The sequence below is a fragment of the Centruroides sculpturatus genome, unplaced genomic scaffold (assembly GCF_000671375.1).
Source record: "Centruroides sculpturatus isolate CEXI.00-Female unplaced genomic scaffold, Cexi_2.0 scaffold286, whole genome shotgun sequence".
Taxonomy (NCBI): Eukaryota; Metazoa; Arthropoda; class Arachnida; order Scorpiones; family Buthidae; genus Centruroides; species Centruroides sculpturatus.
Window position 1 is genome coordinate 625,387 of NW_019384581.1, and position 16,404 is coordinate 641,790.

At 29.2% G+C, this 16,404-nt stretch overlaps 1 protein-coding gene and 1 long non-coding RNA gene across 4 annotated transcripts in view; one reads left to right on the forward strand and one right to left on the reverse strand.

Annotated features, from left to right (window-relative positions):
- Positions 1–16,404, forward strand: part of LOC111624480 (M-phase phosphoprotein 8-like) — a 99,658-nt gene that overhangs the window by 72,820 nt on the left and 10,434 nt on the right. The window contains exons 3-10 of one of the 3 annotated variants that reach the window (XM_023367326.1): positions 1,895–2,662; positions 2,742–2,805; positions 2,880–3,094; positions 3,213–3,299; positions 3,384–3,538; positions 13,034–13,127; positions 13,203–13,285; positions 13,369–13,510. In XM_023367326.1, the coding sequence (XP_023223094.1) occupies positions 1,895–2,662; positions 2,742–2,805; positions 2,880–3,094; positions 3,213–3,299; positions 3,384–3,538; positions 13,034–13,127; positions 13,203–13,259 (1,440 nt within the window). In that variant the 3' untranslated portion in view covers positions 13,260–13,285; positions 13,369–13,510. Of the gene's footprint in view, positions 1–1,894; positions 2,663–2,741; positions 2,806–2,879; positions 3,095–3,212; positions 3,300–3,383; positions 3,539–13,033; positions 13,128–13,202; positions 13,286–13,368; positions 13,511–16,404 lie in introns of those variants that run through there. The other 2 variants (XM_023367327.1, XM_023367325.1) reach the window with 2 other exon arrangements.
- Positions 10,399–13,529, reverse strand: LOC111624482. Its single transcript, XR_002756580.1, has 3 exons — positions 13,399–13,529; positions 10,995–11,062; positions 10,399–10,914 (listed from the first exon to the last, which is right to left on the reverse strand). It is a non-coding gene; the product is annotated as an uncharacterized LOC111624482 (long non-coding RNA).

Below are 16,404 nucleotides of genomic sequence, written 5' to 3' on the forward strand. Positions count from 1 at the left end.
GTTCCGCAATTTCATCAACTGTTAAAGATGGTTCTGCTTCAACTAGTGCAGAGAGAGCATTATCATCAAAGTCAACGGGTCTTCCAGTACGAGCCTTATTCTCCACACTAAAATCATTATTTCTAAATCTTTCAAACCACTTCTGCTCAGTCCTTACACTAATTACAGTTTGATTATGAACAGTATTTAATTTTTTGGTTGCATTTGTAGCATTCTCATCACATAAAAATAAAAAGTATAAAACATGTCTCTTATATTCATGTGTTACTTCCATTTTAACGAAAATAAACAACTGAAATGTTCCCAATTCTGAACAGTATTATATGAATGACTCCAATTTAACACTTCAGTGTAAAAGGTATCACATTAGACTGTTATTTTTAACAGCAAAACAAGATTTTTCTCAAGGTAATAAAATACCCACGAACTTATGGACTGACCTGATACATAAGACCTCATTTAGCACTTCCTTTATTAACACTGATTCAATATAATACTGTCTACTCAAAGTCTAAAAAAAGGGTCAAAATTTACTTTGATTCAAATTATCATGGCATTTTGTTAATTTGTATATAACAAGATTATTCCTAAACACAAACCAATCAGCAAAAGGTGGCAATTTGTTGTAGTGCTGTACTTCCTCTAAATCTATATTTGGTGCAATTTTGGAAAAAATATAACATCATGGATGCCATAGGCAATATCTACTTTGCTTGACAAGAATTAACTGATAAATGCATGAACAAAGAAGATATAGTAAGAAGATATGGCTAGAAGTATCCAAGGATTCTCAGGAGAAGAGCCTATTGTTGACCAAATTGTCAACCTAATCGATACAGCAAGACTGGGAGGATGAGCAGGATATTGACGAGTTACTATAGGTTTCTGGTGAGAGTCTTACTAATGACGAATTTCAAGAACTGGCAGAACAAGGAATTCATGTAAAACTGGAAAATAATGATTCTGAAAACAAGGAACCCAAAGAACTTGCTATAGAGTAAAAATTTGGTAATGATAACTGAAATCAATCAAATCGTAGCAAATGATCCAGATTTTGAAAGGATTGCAAAAACAAGACAAGGTGTTTTGGATGTGCTCTTCTGCTACCGACATTTACTTAATGAGAGAAAAAGAAAGCGACAAATGACACTAGACAACTTCATTGCAAAAAAAAAAAAAGTCAAGAATTTCAGAAGAGCCAAGACCTTCATCACAAAAACAAACTTTATATTTCTGTGTGCATATGTTTGTGTGTTATGTAACATATATTATTATGCAAATTAATATAAAAATAACTTAAAATTAACCAAAAATAAACAAATTTTACTTTGCCTGTTTTTCTTTTCCTATTTACCATATGTTAAAATGACCTCATTTAACGCTGTTTTCATTTAGTGCTTTATTGTCTAGGAATGCATTCTAAGTGCTAAACAAGGTCTTACTGTATTTAATTTTACATTATGATAAGGAAAAACAAAAACAATCTGTATGGTGCATGGAAAAATAAAAGATAATAGAATAAAAATATAAATAAATAAACTAACCTGTAAAAATAAAGTTGAGAATTACAACTAATTAATAAGCAACTTACATCAGCCAAATTGTTGAGGGAAAAAATGAAGATTAGGTGACTTATTTATTAGGTAGCTATATCTAGAAAATGTATTTTATCAAGGCTGTATTAGGATAGTTTTAACTACAGTCCTAAGAATTCAGAAGACTAAGTGTCTGTTTTCTTTCTCTTAATTCTTGTTCATCTGTTTACTTCAGTTAAGCAGTTTATTCTAATTTTGTATTTTTCAAAAAGTTTAAGAACATTACAATAAAAATTTACATTCAGCTTTATATCATATGATTATGTAATTTTTAATTTTGATAAATTTTATTAAAATAGGATGCTTTAGAAGCAAATGATAAACCAGTTCCACCAAAAGATACATTTTGGAAAGATTTTGAGGAAGGCAAAATTAATGTATTTGAACAAGATATGTATAGTAGAGTCAAAAAAGCTCGTAGTCAAAAAGAAAAACTACAAGATTCTGTGGTGACCAGTTTAGGAGACTGTTGTTCTAACTCCAAAGATTCCAACAAAAAGGAAAACAGTATTAGTTTATCAAAAAGAAAACACAGTGTTCTTCAATCTAACTTAACATACACATTTCAGAGGAGAAGAAACAAAAGACAAAACATTATCATCAAATCTGCTGATGTTACAGGTTCTGATAATCAAGAATCAGACATATTTAATCATGACTATAAATCATCTCAGAAACTTTCAGAAAAAAGTGAACCAGAAGATACTGAATTGACTACAAAATGGATAAAAAGGCATAAAAATAAAGAAAGGAACATCCCATTAAATGCATTGCAGAGATCCCAAATAATAAATAATGAAAAATTATTGCAGAAATCCAGAAAAACAAATGGAACGAAAGAGAAAGAGACTAATTGGTCATTAAATTGTTCTGTTTTGGTTGAAAATATAAAGCTCAGTAATGTTCCATTAAATTTGGGTCCAGATTCAAGAATGTTAATTAAAAATACTGAAGATGGATACAAAATTACAGCATGTAATGCTAAATCACGGCTTCTTCCTATAGACACCGCTATACCTTCATCAAAAAAAGAAGACTCTCAACAAGAAAATAATTCTAATTCATCAGTATGTAAATTTTTTTATAAATGTAAATTACCATTTGTATAATGTAAATTGTCTAATATTTACAAATGTTTATAATTAGATATTCAATGAAGAAAATATAAAATTAATGAATTCTACTAACTCCTCAAGCACAGCTTTAACAAGTAAGTATATTTGTTTGATAAATTTTAAAAAAGAAAAGAAAAATATCTTAATGATTTAATTATTCATTTTATAGAAAATTGCATAAATGTCAAAAATGGTGATTATAAAAATAATATAAAATTACATGGAAGTTGGAATGATGAACAGTTTAACAACACAATAACCCCCTTGGCTTTAGCTGTGTTAAAAGGAGACACAGAAGAAGCCAAATTACTAATCAGTCAAGGTGAAGATGTTAATTTAAAATTAAAAAGTGGTTGTACAGTTTTAATGGTTGCCAGTGAACAGGTATTTTTAATTTTTAACATTTCTAAATTTATATGAAATTAAATGTGAATTTTAATGATTAATTTTCATTATGTTGTTTTAAATTTCAATTATTGCAAATAAATTATTTTTTATTTAGGGAGATGTTAAAATGGTTCTTACATTGTTAGAAATGGGAGCGAAAAAAGAAATAAAGAATTTTAAAGGGGAAACAGCACTGATTATGGTAGAAAATACTGCATTTAATTTAATTTTTATGAAAAAATAAATTTGTTTATATATTATGATTAATTTTTAAAATATTTTATAGGCTAGTAGAAAAGGCCATTTTGATGTTGTTCAGCAACTGTTAGATCATGGAGCAAATTTTTCAGTATGTAATAATGAAGGGATGACTGCATTGCGTGTATCATCAGCAGCTGCACAGACAGCTGTTCGAAATCTTCTTAATAATCACATTACAAGGTAAAATTTTTTTAACTAAAATAATTCAGTTTACAATGTATTCAGGCATAATTCAATTCTTTTCAGTTTATATTATATAGTAAGTTGAAAGATTATAATTACCAAGTAAAAATATTATTCTAAGTACAAGTGAATTTAGAATAAGCAAATGACATGTATTGATAGCAGATAATACATAATACAGTGAATTCGCTTATTGTAATCACTATGGAACTCACGTACACTGATGATGGTGATGATCAACTGATAACATTAAGCAGGTTCCATTTATGTGGTGAGGCCCAAGTTATATACCAACTCTAAATTGCAGTTACAAACACTTAGTGACTTCAGATGAAGGAAAAGCTAAGTGTGTCTTTAGATAACATGAAAAATCCTTGGGGTACTACAAATTTATTCTTCTGCTATTGCAATTTTTCCTAAAAACACCAAAGATCATATATGTATACCTTGCTTTTAGTTCTCTCCCATTCAATCCTCAGTATAATTAATATTATCATCATTCAAGTAGGGAAGTAGGAGTTTTAATAAATTTCCAAATTACTTCTTAGCTATATATATAATATCATTTCAAAGAACTTTGATGGTTAAGACATGATATGGTGCTTGCCATTCTAATAAGCTTTTTAGTGATGAAAAGAGCATTTTGATGACTACAAATAATTGTATACATTTAAAACAATAACCCTAGTTGACTATGCAATGTTTTGTTTTGTTTACACACAGCAGTATTATTTTGATTTGTTTGCTTCATTTTTTAAACTCTATAGTTTAAAAATTTGTTTTATATGCAATTTAAAATATTAATAACAACTTTTGAGCTAGAAGAAAATAGTACAATAAATTTTTTGCGTAATATTTTTTTAAATAGTAATTGAATGAAGAAAACAAATTTCAGTATCCTGTTGATATACCATATAAGGAAGCACATTTTTGAACAAGTTGCTACTGAGGGCAAAAATTTTTTATTATATATTACTTCATTTTTATTTTATTTATCAAATAATAATAATGTACTTGAAAACAGAAATGACACTGAATCTATGGATGAGAGCAGTCTACAAATATTTAGGATTCTAAAAGGCCAAACTTACAGAATATGCACAAATCAAACAGAATAATCTGTTGTATTCTTTTGTAAAACTCAATACTAACAACACAGCTGAATGCAAAACACACATGTCCCAGTACTTACGTACGAATATGTAGTTATAAATTGGATACACACATACAGAACTAGAAAAAGGACATATAACATAATAGGTGTGTGAGTTCTAGAATCTGATTATGGTGTTGGGTGGCCTCTTCTATATTTGCAAATAAAATGCACACAAGTTAGCAGGTAGATTGAGCTTTTGTTGATGGACAATGAACAAATCATGGTTTCAGATATCGTATCACTATATCCATAGATTTATTTATGACCTTGTTTCTGCTCATCACATGATGTTTTATTTGAGAATATAGAAGAGGCCACCCAACACCATAATCAGATTCTAGAACTTGCGCAGAACTAGAACAATTCCAAAAGAAAATTCGAACAACATTAATCAAATATAAGGAATGCCACTTTAAGTAATACATAGAAAGGCTGACTCTTTCTTATAGAGAGGATGAGGCTTCACGGATACTTTTAAACCTGCACTACAAACAAATACAGACAGTATGGGAATTTTTCTATAGAAAACAAGAAACATCACAATTACATACAGGTGTAACTCTTACAGATAAAAACAGTAACCATTAAACTTACATAACATTGACCTGAATTGTTTGTAGATTTTGTGTATTGACACAGTACACAAAACGCACAGACATCAACAGACAATCTTGAACTCAGAAAGAGCTCTATGGTAGGCACCCTAACAATCTCAGCCAGGATCATGTTGACAGAACTGTGTGTTAAACTACTGGCTGACTCATGGATAACTCATTGGATAGACAAAAGGATTTATGGTTGCCATACAAAACCAGGCCATAAATACAAGAAAATAGAGAAAGCAAATCTTAAAAGACAACATTTACAGGTAATACTATATCATGCACAAAACTATATAATAAATCATATCAGGTTGCAAGCTTCTAACACATACACATTGAGAAAATCAAATAGTAAATATATACATCAAAAGCTTTAATACAAACAAATTTCTATACACCCTGGAATCATAACAACTCACACAAAATATATTATGGCCAATCCATCACAACAGACCAGACATCACTATTATTCACAAACAAAACAAAATCACAGATATATCTGTTCCAAACACCTAAAATACGTACACTGAAAATTAGTAAATATTCAGGATTTACCCAGAAAAAATTTATGTGGAGAATGGATAAGAGACTTTTCCAATAGTCATATTTAAAAAGTGTAAAACTTGTGCAAGAAATATCACTTTTGCAAGTTATGCATTCACAGATAGTGAGTAGGATACCTTACAAGTAAGTATAAATCATACATGACTACTTTGATCTGTTTCAAAGACACACTGAACCAAAAAGTGGCAGGCTTGACAGAGACATAGCCATTTATTCATTAAAAAAAAAAAAATACTTCACACTATGGAAGGTACTATATTAAACACACATACACAAAGAGTATGTATCTGTCTGTGAACACATTTATAACTTGTTCTGTAGTTATGCTGGATACAAGGTCAAGGATAACACTAAGCACTGGTATATGACATGTAGGATATCCTCCATCAACACTGCTATAATTATAATAATTATTAATTTTTATTATTATTATCTAATAACAACAATGTTTATCTTTTGAGATTATTTTCTCCTATATAATTTTAAGTTTAGTTCATACAGAGAATTGCAGGTGAAAATCAGAAAGATGAACAAATATAGTTAGGTATTTTCTGGGAAATAGGTATCACATTTTAACGTGCTGAACTTTTCTGCTACTGAAAAAAGCATTCACTACTAATTGGAACAACAAATTCCTGGAGATAAGAAAGCAAGAGTTTTAAACATGTAAGAATAATTCTTCATAGCTGACAATTATTTTAATTAATTTTAAAATTTTCTTTTGAATAAATAAAAGTATAAAAAAAATTTGCTGTTATCAATTGTCATCTTGTTTTTAACAATGTATGGTGTAGTATACATTATTGCTTATTTTGTTTTTCTTTTGCAAAAGTGAGAATCAAATTTGCTATGCAAAAATAAACTTTTGTTTTCACATCCTACTTTTGCTAGCAAATGTCTATATGAACTAAACTTAAAGTTTTCCATATCAGAGATGAGGAAGCAACTATTAAATTCATATCATTAACTTTTTATGTGAATAATATCCAAATTCATTAAAATTATTTTTTGTTTATTTTAACATTTATTATTATATGAGAGAGCCTGGGATGCCCCCTAGTGAGCGTTCTAGCAGCAGCAGTGTCATTCCATGGTATAAATAATAAATTCATATCAATAATAAATTCCTATTACAAATAAAAATAATATACTGAATTATACTGTTATAAATAAATTATACTGTTAATTTAAATAATAGCTGAAAATCATCTCTAGGGACGCCCCTAGTGATTCTAGGCGTTCTGTGACAGATTACAGATATACAAATAGTGGGATCAATGGCTTATATAAGTAGATTACTGCTACTTGATAAATAAAATAAATGAAATGATTGTAATAAAAAAAATTTTGTCATTCAACAGACACTTGTATCTTCCACCCTTGAAAAAAAAAACAGAAAAATAAGAGGGAACCTCTTGAACTTCATTTCATTTCACTTGCTTCATTGTAGATGTAATCTTCTAAGCTGAATGTCAATAAATGTCATGATTTCAATGGCTGTTGTTATAGTTATGGGTTACCATACAGTGGGGGCAAGCTATGCAAGGGCTTTCTTTTTGTTCAAGCAATTTCCTATAGGATATATGTTGTCATGGGTTATCCACAGAAAATTATGATAAATACAATTACAATTAGTAGAAATTCTAGTTTTTTGACTAATATTAAAAGGACATGCTAAGACAATTATTAAATCTCAAAGTTAATTGTTTTTAATAATTAATAATAATATATTATATATTTAATAGTAATTGTCTAGAGTTGTTTGCTCTTTGTTTCTTTTTTTGCAATATTGTCTTTAACAATAGCTATCACATATTTGAAGTAAGAAAAACCAATAATTTAAACTACTGTCCTACAAACAAGTAACACTAAATTTATGTTTTAATATTTAAAATATTAAAAGTGATAATGCACAATTTATATCAGCTTTATTTTGAAGCTAACAGCATAAAAAGACTGCTTAAAAATGAATATTTACTTCAAGATAATGATAATTAAATGTGTAAACTAAAAAATACTTTAAAATTCTTATTACAGTAAGGAAAATTTTATGACATTGCATGAATGTTTGTGACTTACAATAAGCAGATTTTACTCAATATATATTATATGCTATAATTATTGTCTTTTTGCAATGGCATAACCTATTAAAATTTCATGTCTGAAGTGAATTTTGAAAGTTTCAAATGACCAAATGACATTACTTGATTACAAGTGATATCACTTCTGTATAGTATCATTTGAAATCAATCAGAAACCAAGTGCTATCTCAATTGACTATTATTAAGTACAGGTAGGCCTCCTACAACGCGGTAGATACGTTCCTTGAAAATATCGTGTTGTGGGAAATCGCATTATAGGAGACACCAACTTAATACAAAAACTGGGATTCGGTTCTAAAAAGAGAAAAACTTGGCGTTTGAATGGCATTTTTTGAATTTTTCAAACCAGCTATTGCTAGCCACGAATTTAACACTGGTTTCATCAGCTGACGACTGTCCTATTTATTTTAAATAATCAAATATTTTTAAGGCTTTGTGTTTAACTGCACTTTTATTTAAAGGCAACCATTTCTTGTTCATATCTTCTATCCATAATATTAGTGCTTGTTCCATTTTTTTTTTTTTTTTTCATTATAGGTGCTCTCGGACGAGCAACATTTTTCGCAAGAATAGATGATCCGGATGCGACTGAATTCCTAATCTTTTCTTACTATTGCTTAATCGATCGAATAATAGACTCATTTAAATTAAAATGCCTACCAATATCATCTATCCGCTCTTGATTTTTAATTCGATCCAAAATTTCTATCTTTGTTTGAAGAGATATCAATTTCCTTTTTAACGATGGTCCTTTCTTTTCATTCGACATTGTTATGGCTAAAATTTTCTCAAGCAGTTTTGTGGACAGTAAAAATCAAAAAAAAAAAATAACTTCCTTTCACTATGTTGTTAAAAATATATACCCAATAGAAGTTTATACTGTATTTTGGACCACTTTTGCAGTCCCCACCTATTGAAAGAGTATAAATTATCAAAAATTCAGTGATGTATTTGAGTGTTTATGGTAACTGATGCACATCTGTCTAGAAACCGGTCTTCCCTGAAACTTTCATGGGAATAACACGTCAACGTGGACAGTGTCCTTGAAAACAGCTGTTTTCGAGGACATTTAGCTCTGTACACCGAACTGCGGTGCATATTATGTGATCCGTTGCGATTTTTCTGTTGTGTGAAAGATAATTCGTTTTTAAATACCGTAAACCACGTTGTAAGAAAATTTCTGCATTTTTCCAACTGCGTTGGAGTGAAAACGCATTGTAAAGGTACCGCATTGTAGGAGGCCTACCTGTAATACAAAATGTCAAATTATTTTAGAAAACATTCAGTCTTTACATGCCAAAATTATTTCTATAAAATCTAAGAATAGTGCTACATTTCTGATAAACAAAGTATTTATATATATATATTAATTATATATATGTTACTGTGAATGACTGATATTTGGCGAATGTCAACATTCTCCGGTGAATATCAGCATTCACACAGTCATTTCATATATGTATGAAATATTTGCTAAATATCATTATTTCTCATTTACACCGGCAAATGTCGACATTCAGCATGCACTGATGATGAATGTTGAATAAAAGTATGTTTATTACGTTAAGACAAAAATGCAACTTTTTAATATGTCAAAATAGGAGAAAGCTTAAGTAACAAACAGCACATGTAAATAAACTGTTGAACCTAAAACGAACAGTACATTCTTAATCAGAAAAGAAAAATAATACACAAAATTACACATACACAGAAATTATGTGATTAATGGTTTACAATCTTATTTGTTGCAATAACTTAAACTGTTATGGCACTTTGAGTCCCTTGCTTTTATAACTGCATTTATTCGTGGAACACTTCTTTTTGCAATGACAGCGTGTACAGCCTTGCCCTCCACTTTTCGAATTAGCTATAGCTGCTTCTCTCGGCGATATTTCTTGAGAAGAAATCTCATGTATGGAAAGTAACTTTTTTTTACAAATTATGAACTGATCTGTTAATGGTGTCTTTTATTCGGATATCGCTGACGCCTTACCGACGACCCCTCTCATCCTCCGCCATTCGACCTGACTAACAAATCCCCACCTCACGGAATCAAAAGAACAAAAACACCATCCAGTGACAAAGTGGGCAATTTCCACCAAACCGTTGCCGGGAAAAGAGGTACAACCTTGTCCTACCTCCGGCTACTCACAAAGGATTTGGCGACAGACTATCGCATCTCTGTTGACATTGGCTTTTCGGGTGTCGTTTCAACCTCCACCAAAGCTTATCTATGCTTGTCAACATACATCGGCGATTGTTTGAATGTATAATAATATAACCAAATATTTGGTCTTTCACCGATGTATTTTGTATGTGTCGACATTCACTGGAGAATATCGACATTCTCTAATTTCGGTCTTTCACAGTAACATATACATAAAGAAAGAAGGATAAAGAAGGTTATAAAATTTAAAACATTTTCATGTAAATTAGTAATTTTTATCTTGTATTTATTTTTTCATTTATAAATTTAGTAATATTTTTCATTTCATCTGTAAAAAACATTTACAGATGAAATGTAAATGTACATTTACAATACAAAAATGTATTGTAAATGTGTATATAATTTTACAACAGTTTTTGAAGTAGAAGTAATTAAAGTAATCAACTACTTATATACAAAATGATAACATAATCAGATAAATGTTACATAGAAAAGTATGAATTCACTTGCTACTATGTATTTTTATAATAATCAAAGAAAGAATTTTTAGAAATGTACATACTCTCTCCACTTACTCTATAACAGTCAGCTTTTCAGATGAAAGATGTTTCCTTGATACTTTATTCTTATCATAATTCTAGCCTTGTAGCATTTTCACTGAAATTTTCCACTACCCCTAATAGCAATTGCTAAATTTTTAACAAAGATGGAAGGATTATTTCCTGAAGAAGTAATGTATGTCTACAACTTTTTTATAATCAAGTGTCAGCTTCAATGTGTATCTAGTATTAAACAGTAAAATAAGCTAAAAAATTTTGACATTCCAGTCTCTTAATTATTTCATTTAGTATAAAATAGTTACTTTACCAGCTCTCCCTTGTGAGACTGCAGATTCACTGTTAGATACATATGTTTTAAAAAGCCTTGTATCTGCAAAAAATATTAAAATTAATTAATTTATATTTTTTAAAATTCTAGATGTTAATTCAAATTTTATTTCAGATTGTTTTTCTAATGCATACAAACCATTTAATCTTACTATGCATTGTAACAGATAAATAATCATTTTTTCAAGGATTGTGAAAGGATTATAAAGAAATAAACTATATTAAAAATGTATATTTTTAGTTTGTTACATGGACAATAAAGTAATTCAAAAACATCATTAGCCATTAAAATTGTAACACTGATAGAAGTTATATTGGTCCAAAATTTTCAGGTTGGATAAGTCATGGTAGTGTGAAAATGCAAATTTTGCTTGCCAGAAACACCACTGAAAAATTTTCACACAAGGAACATGGACCTGTTCCCTTTTTTTCTTTAAAAGACAACAACAAATTTTGCTGTAAATGACTGCTAGTTGTTACTGTACTAATAAGGACCAAACATGTCCTTACAAATAGAAAGGCATCAATTTTTCTAATGCATGCATCTGCCTAAACTGTACTTTTAATCATAAAATCTATCATATAAATATTGCTATTTATATTGTCATTCTTGGTGTTACAATATTAATGACTAGCAGTGTAAATTGTTTACAATGATGTTTAAAAAAGTAATTAAAAATAAAAATTGAAGCTTACATTTTAGAAGAATGTATTCATTGAATATTAATATTTATAAAGTAACTATACATTTCTGTATTATTTGAAAGATTATAAATATGTGGATAAAATTTTACAATTTTAAGAAATGTAATACTTTTTTGCTAGTATTGTTAAATAATTATTCATATATTTTTAGACAGTAATAAAAATACTTTCTCCTGTTCTAAACATACAAAAAAAGAACTAAGAATATTAAGTAGATGCCTTCAAGCAGAAATTTTAGTTTCTATTCCTTCCAATTCTAATTCCTATTCCTTCTAAGCCACTTAATTTTTTTTCAATCTAATTTTTACTTCATATGATATATTGAAGTTGAAAATTTAAAATCTAAAAGCCTTCTTTTCTCTCTTACAGATTTTTATGTTTAGAATATCTTTCATTTTTGAAGTGTTTGCTTTATTCAGACTGATTTACAAATAATGAAAGATTGTGATTTTTTTTTTAATCTTGTTTTGTTAAGAAATTGGAAATAATTTAATATTTACTGATTCTGATGTAATAGAAATACAAAGAGTTTGTTAGTAGGAATTATTTTTTCCTGAATTGCTTAATTTGATATTTTTCCATATAGTATGCTGAAGAATTATCTTACATTAATATGAAGGTAGATATATGATGATTGATTTTATTTCTATAACAGTAATGAAGATATGTATGGCCTTGTACATAATTATATTAATTGTATCACATCACATTTAATACAGGAACATTCATCATAAATAGTATTATAAAAATATATACCTTTGAGCTTTATAAAAATCTCTCTTCCTCAAATCAGGATCTTTCCAATATATTGAATAAATAGTTTGTTTTTGAATATCCTCAAAATTTTTGGTTGAAAATTTTTTGTGATGTATTGGAACTATTTCTGTGTGCTTATTATCAATATATCTAACATAGGCATGTGATATAGCTAAATCCATCTAAAGTATATGCTAAGAAAGATGTGACTACTGGTATACTTGTGTTTCAAGAAGTCTATTCTATATAAATATCTTTAGCTCTTCAATTATTCGTTTGGCCATTGTGCATTATTAAATTTTGTTTAAAAAACCTATTTTGATTTGGCAGAAAGAAATTTAAAGCTTTTCTTGGTTAGTCATTCACTGAAATTTTTTACAAGTGATCATGCTTTACAATTGGTTAGTTACACAATGCAGTATAGTCATCACATGGTTACCATTGTCTACAACATTAGCTGTTCCAAAGTAATCTGCATACATTAGTTAACTAATAAAAAGTAAATCTGTAATTATAAAAATCTTTATCAATATTTTACATATTTCAAATTCAGTTCAGTTTATGAAAAGACACTACAAATTGTATTTAGAACCAAGCAAACAGTTTCATCTTCCACAAACTGCTGCAAGAAATTGGAAAACAACCAGGCAATTATTAACAGTTTTTTATTATTATATTAATGAATATATTTTTGAGATTTAACTATTAAATTCTTTATTTAGAATAACATGCCACTAAACAAATTAAAAAAACAACTGAAAATTATGAAAATAAAATAAGTCATAGTTTTACGCACCTTTTACAGGTAATTGAATAAAACTTATTCAATATGTAATATAAACTTATAATAAATTATAATAAACCTATAATTTTACTTTTATAATTTAGAGAGATACTACATCTGAACAACCAACTTACATTGAAGATGAGCGTGAAGATAAATTGGAATCCATCCAACATGAAAGAATGAACCTGATGATAATTTTTGTTTTTCAGAAAACTGAGAATAACAATGATAATTTTTCTGTTTCAAGTATTGAAAATTTTAATTACTTTCAGTCCTTCAATTCTGAATCTGAAACTTTTCATCCTTTCAATAGTTTTCATACAAAGAAAAAAGATTTCATCAACAATAAATTTAATATAAGGCAAAATTTTATTATTACTAACAAAATTTATACTAAGATAGAAATTGCTGTATCAGATAAATTGTAACTTATTAGAAATTCTCTCTCATTACTGGCACAAATACTTTATAAAACTGATAGTTTGTTTTAGTTAAACTACTTTTCAACAATTTTAAAATAGCAACATTTTATTTTTTGTGATAATTATTTAATGAATTCTTTAGGCAAACAATTATATTTGGAGAAACAAAAAAGAATGCAGTAAAGTAAATATGAAAAATGTTTCACTTTATGATAAACTTTTAATGTCTTTATTTAAAAATAGTAATATTAATCATTTATTACAGAAATAATAGAGAGGAAAAACATGGATTCACTCAAGATATTTATGATGATGAATTACATATAAAATAATCAGCAAAAGATAGCATTTTAAACAATAAACATTTCTTCTGTGTTCAAATCTTTAAAAAGGTCACTTTGTCATATTTATTTATTGAATTACTCCAAAATATAGGTTTAGTCATTTTATAACTGCAGCTCTGATTTGGTAAAGGAAGCCTCCTACAAAAAATCTTTTAAAGATTTTATTAAAGGAGCTGAAATTTTGTCCAATGACTGATATATGGGAGAAGGATAATATAAAAATCAAAAGTAAATTTAATTAATACATTGTTGTGTGATATATCAACAATATCCAAGAGGTTTAAAAAAGAGACATTTTGAAAGCCATAGTGTGGTGTTTCGTTGCGACAAGTACAATGTCCCGCGAGCGGAAAGGTACGAAATAAATACACTTTGGATGTATTGAACACAAAGATATTTATTGTCACTTCGAAACAGGTTCGTTTCTTCCAGATCCCAACAATACAATGATCACTGTACGTACAGGCGTTAAAATTCGATCTAACAAACAGCGGATTAATTGAGGGTTACGACTATACGCGATACAAAAACTTACAAATAATTCTTACACTACTTATGACTAAAAAGGGAAAAAAAAGGAGAGTAGAGAAATAATAAAGTATAAGAGGGAGAAGGAAATACCCGGGACTTTGAATTCGAAACCTTGGGTGGAACACCACGTGGACCTTTCCGTGGGACGTTGTCTCTCGTCCTTCCTTTATGTCTTTTCGTACGATTCTTTCGATGGCTTCCTCTAAAATTCTATTATAAGAGTTTCTTCCTATCGATTCGCTGGCTCCTCGTAGCTTCTAATTGTTTTACACTCAATCTGACGCTGCACCACTTCTCCGTCCTTATTCTACGGACTTCGAGCCCAGACTTCTCCTTTAGCTTCGTAGTCTCCGATCGTCTCACACGCGATCCAGAGCACTACCTTCTCTCGTCAGTCCTCCTCGAGAGTTCCACCTCGACTGCTCTTTCCTTTGTTCCTTTTTGCCTTAGGGTCCCACTTCACCCTTTGTTCCATTCCCATTTCTTGGGATTGTTAATCCCACCCAAGGGAAAAGGTTGGAAAGGAAGGTTCTAGAAAAGTCAGAAATAAAGGAACAAAGAAACTTAAAACTAACTAAAATTAATATATTTTATACAATATTATGGCCGACGGCCACAATAGAATGGAGTTCATAGTTTCAATCAAGGAATGGAATAAAATAAAAATATATTCTTTCCAATAAATGTTAAAGCATTTTCTTTTATTAATACATGCAACTTATTTACTACTGTAAAAATCTGCATGTCATGTATGTAAATCTTTCACAGTTTTTTGTATTCTAGACAAAATATGGTCGTAGATATGACATATAACATTAAAATACTTAGCTATGTGTTTAAGAATATGAAACTTTAGAGATTTTATGAGTCCACTCAGCACTTCCCTTTTGAGAATTAGCAAACCATTCTCTGAAGAAGGAACTGTTCATATCTTGATGATGATCATAATTGCTTATCATACTTAATGATCCAAATTTACAAAATAGTTAATGAAAAATGGATTTAGTCATGTGAGATTTGTTTCTAAAAACAACTGATGAATGTAGATGAGACATGAAATGTGATGAATTTGTCTTTTCATCATGAGAAATCTCTTTTTAACTAGCTACTCCACTTTTATACCTGTTGATTGCCGTTCTTTCTTCACAGCAAAAATTTGTGAAACTAACAGACCAGTTGGAACCAAAGTCTACTGTGCCACCTCTTCAACTGACAAAGATGGGTTTTTTTCTTAACAGGCATTTCTTTAGTTTATTACACACCCATTACTGCAGAGAAAATGAACAAAGAATAACCAAATAATTTTTCCTTCTTTCTAACAGCCATCTAAAATGAGTCATCTCACTACTTGTTTGTAATGTAAATGTACCATTTGTGTTTATGGAGAAACAACATCAGTCTGACAGTCCACAATATTCTCATCAGTAGTGATTTTCAATGAAACATTGATTGGCACAGCATTTTTCATTTTATTCAGAATATTAAATTTTCATTAAATTAAAATATGCAGGAGCACACCAAAATATTTTCTAGGGATGAACTGATTCTAAAACTGGCTCTTTAAAGGTGTTAAATCAGGTAAATATGCTAATTAGTAGTTAAAACTCACTGTGTTTAGCGTTATTACTCGTTTTTTCGTTCATTCGAGCGCTTTCGACGAATATATATTTCCGTCGTCTTCAGGCGAATAAAATGTTTTAATCGAACATGAACGTTCGATAGAAGAACACATAAATTTAAAATTAAATAATTTTCCATACGATTCCGCAACGGTTTGAATTACTTGCGATGTTACGAATATGATGTAATACGGCTCATGCGTGGTACTGCTTCCTGTCAG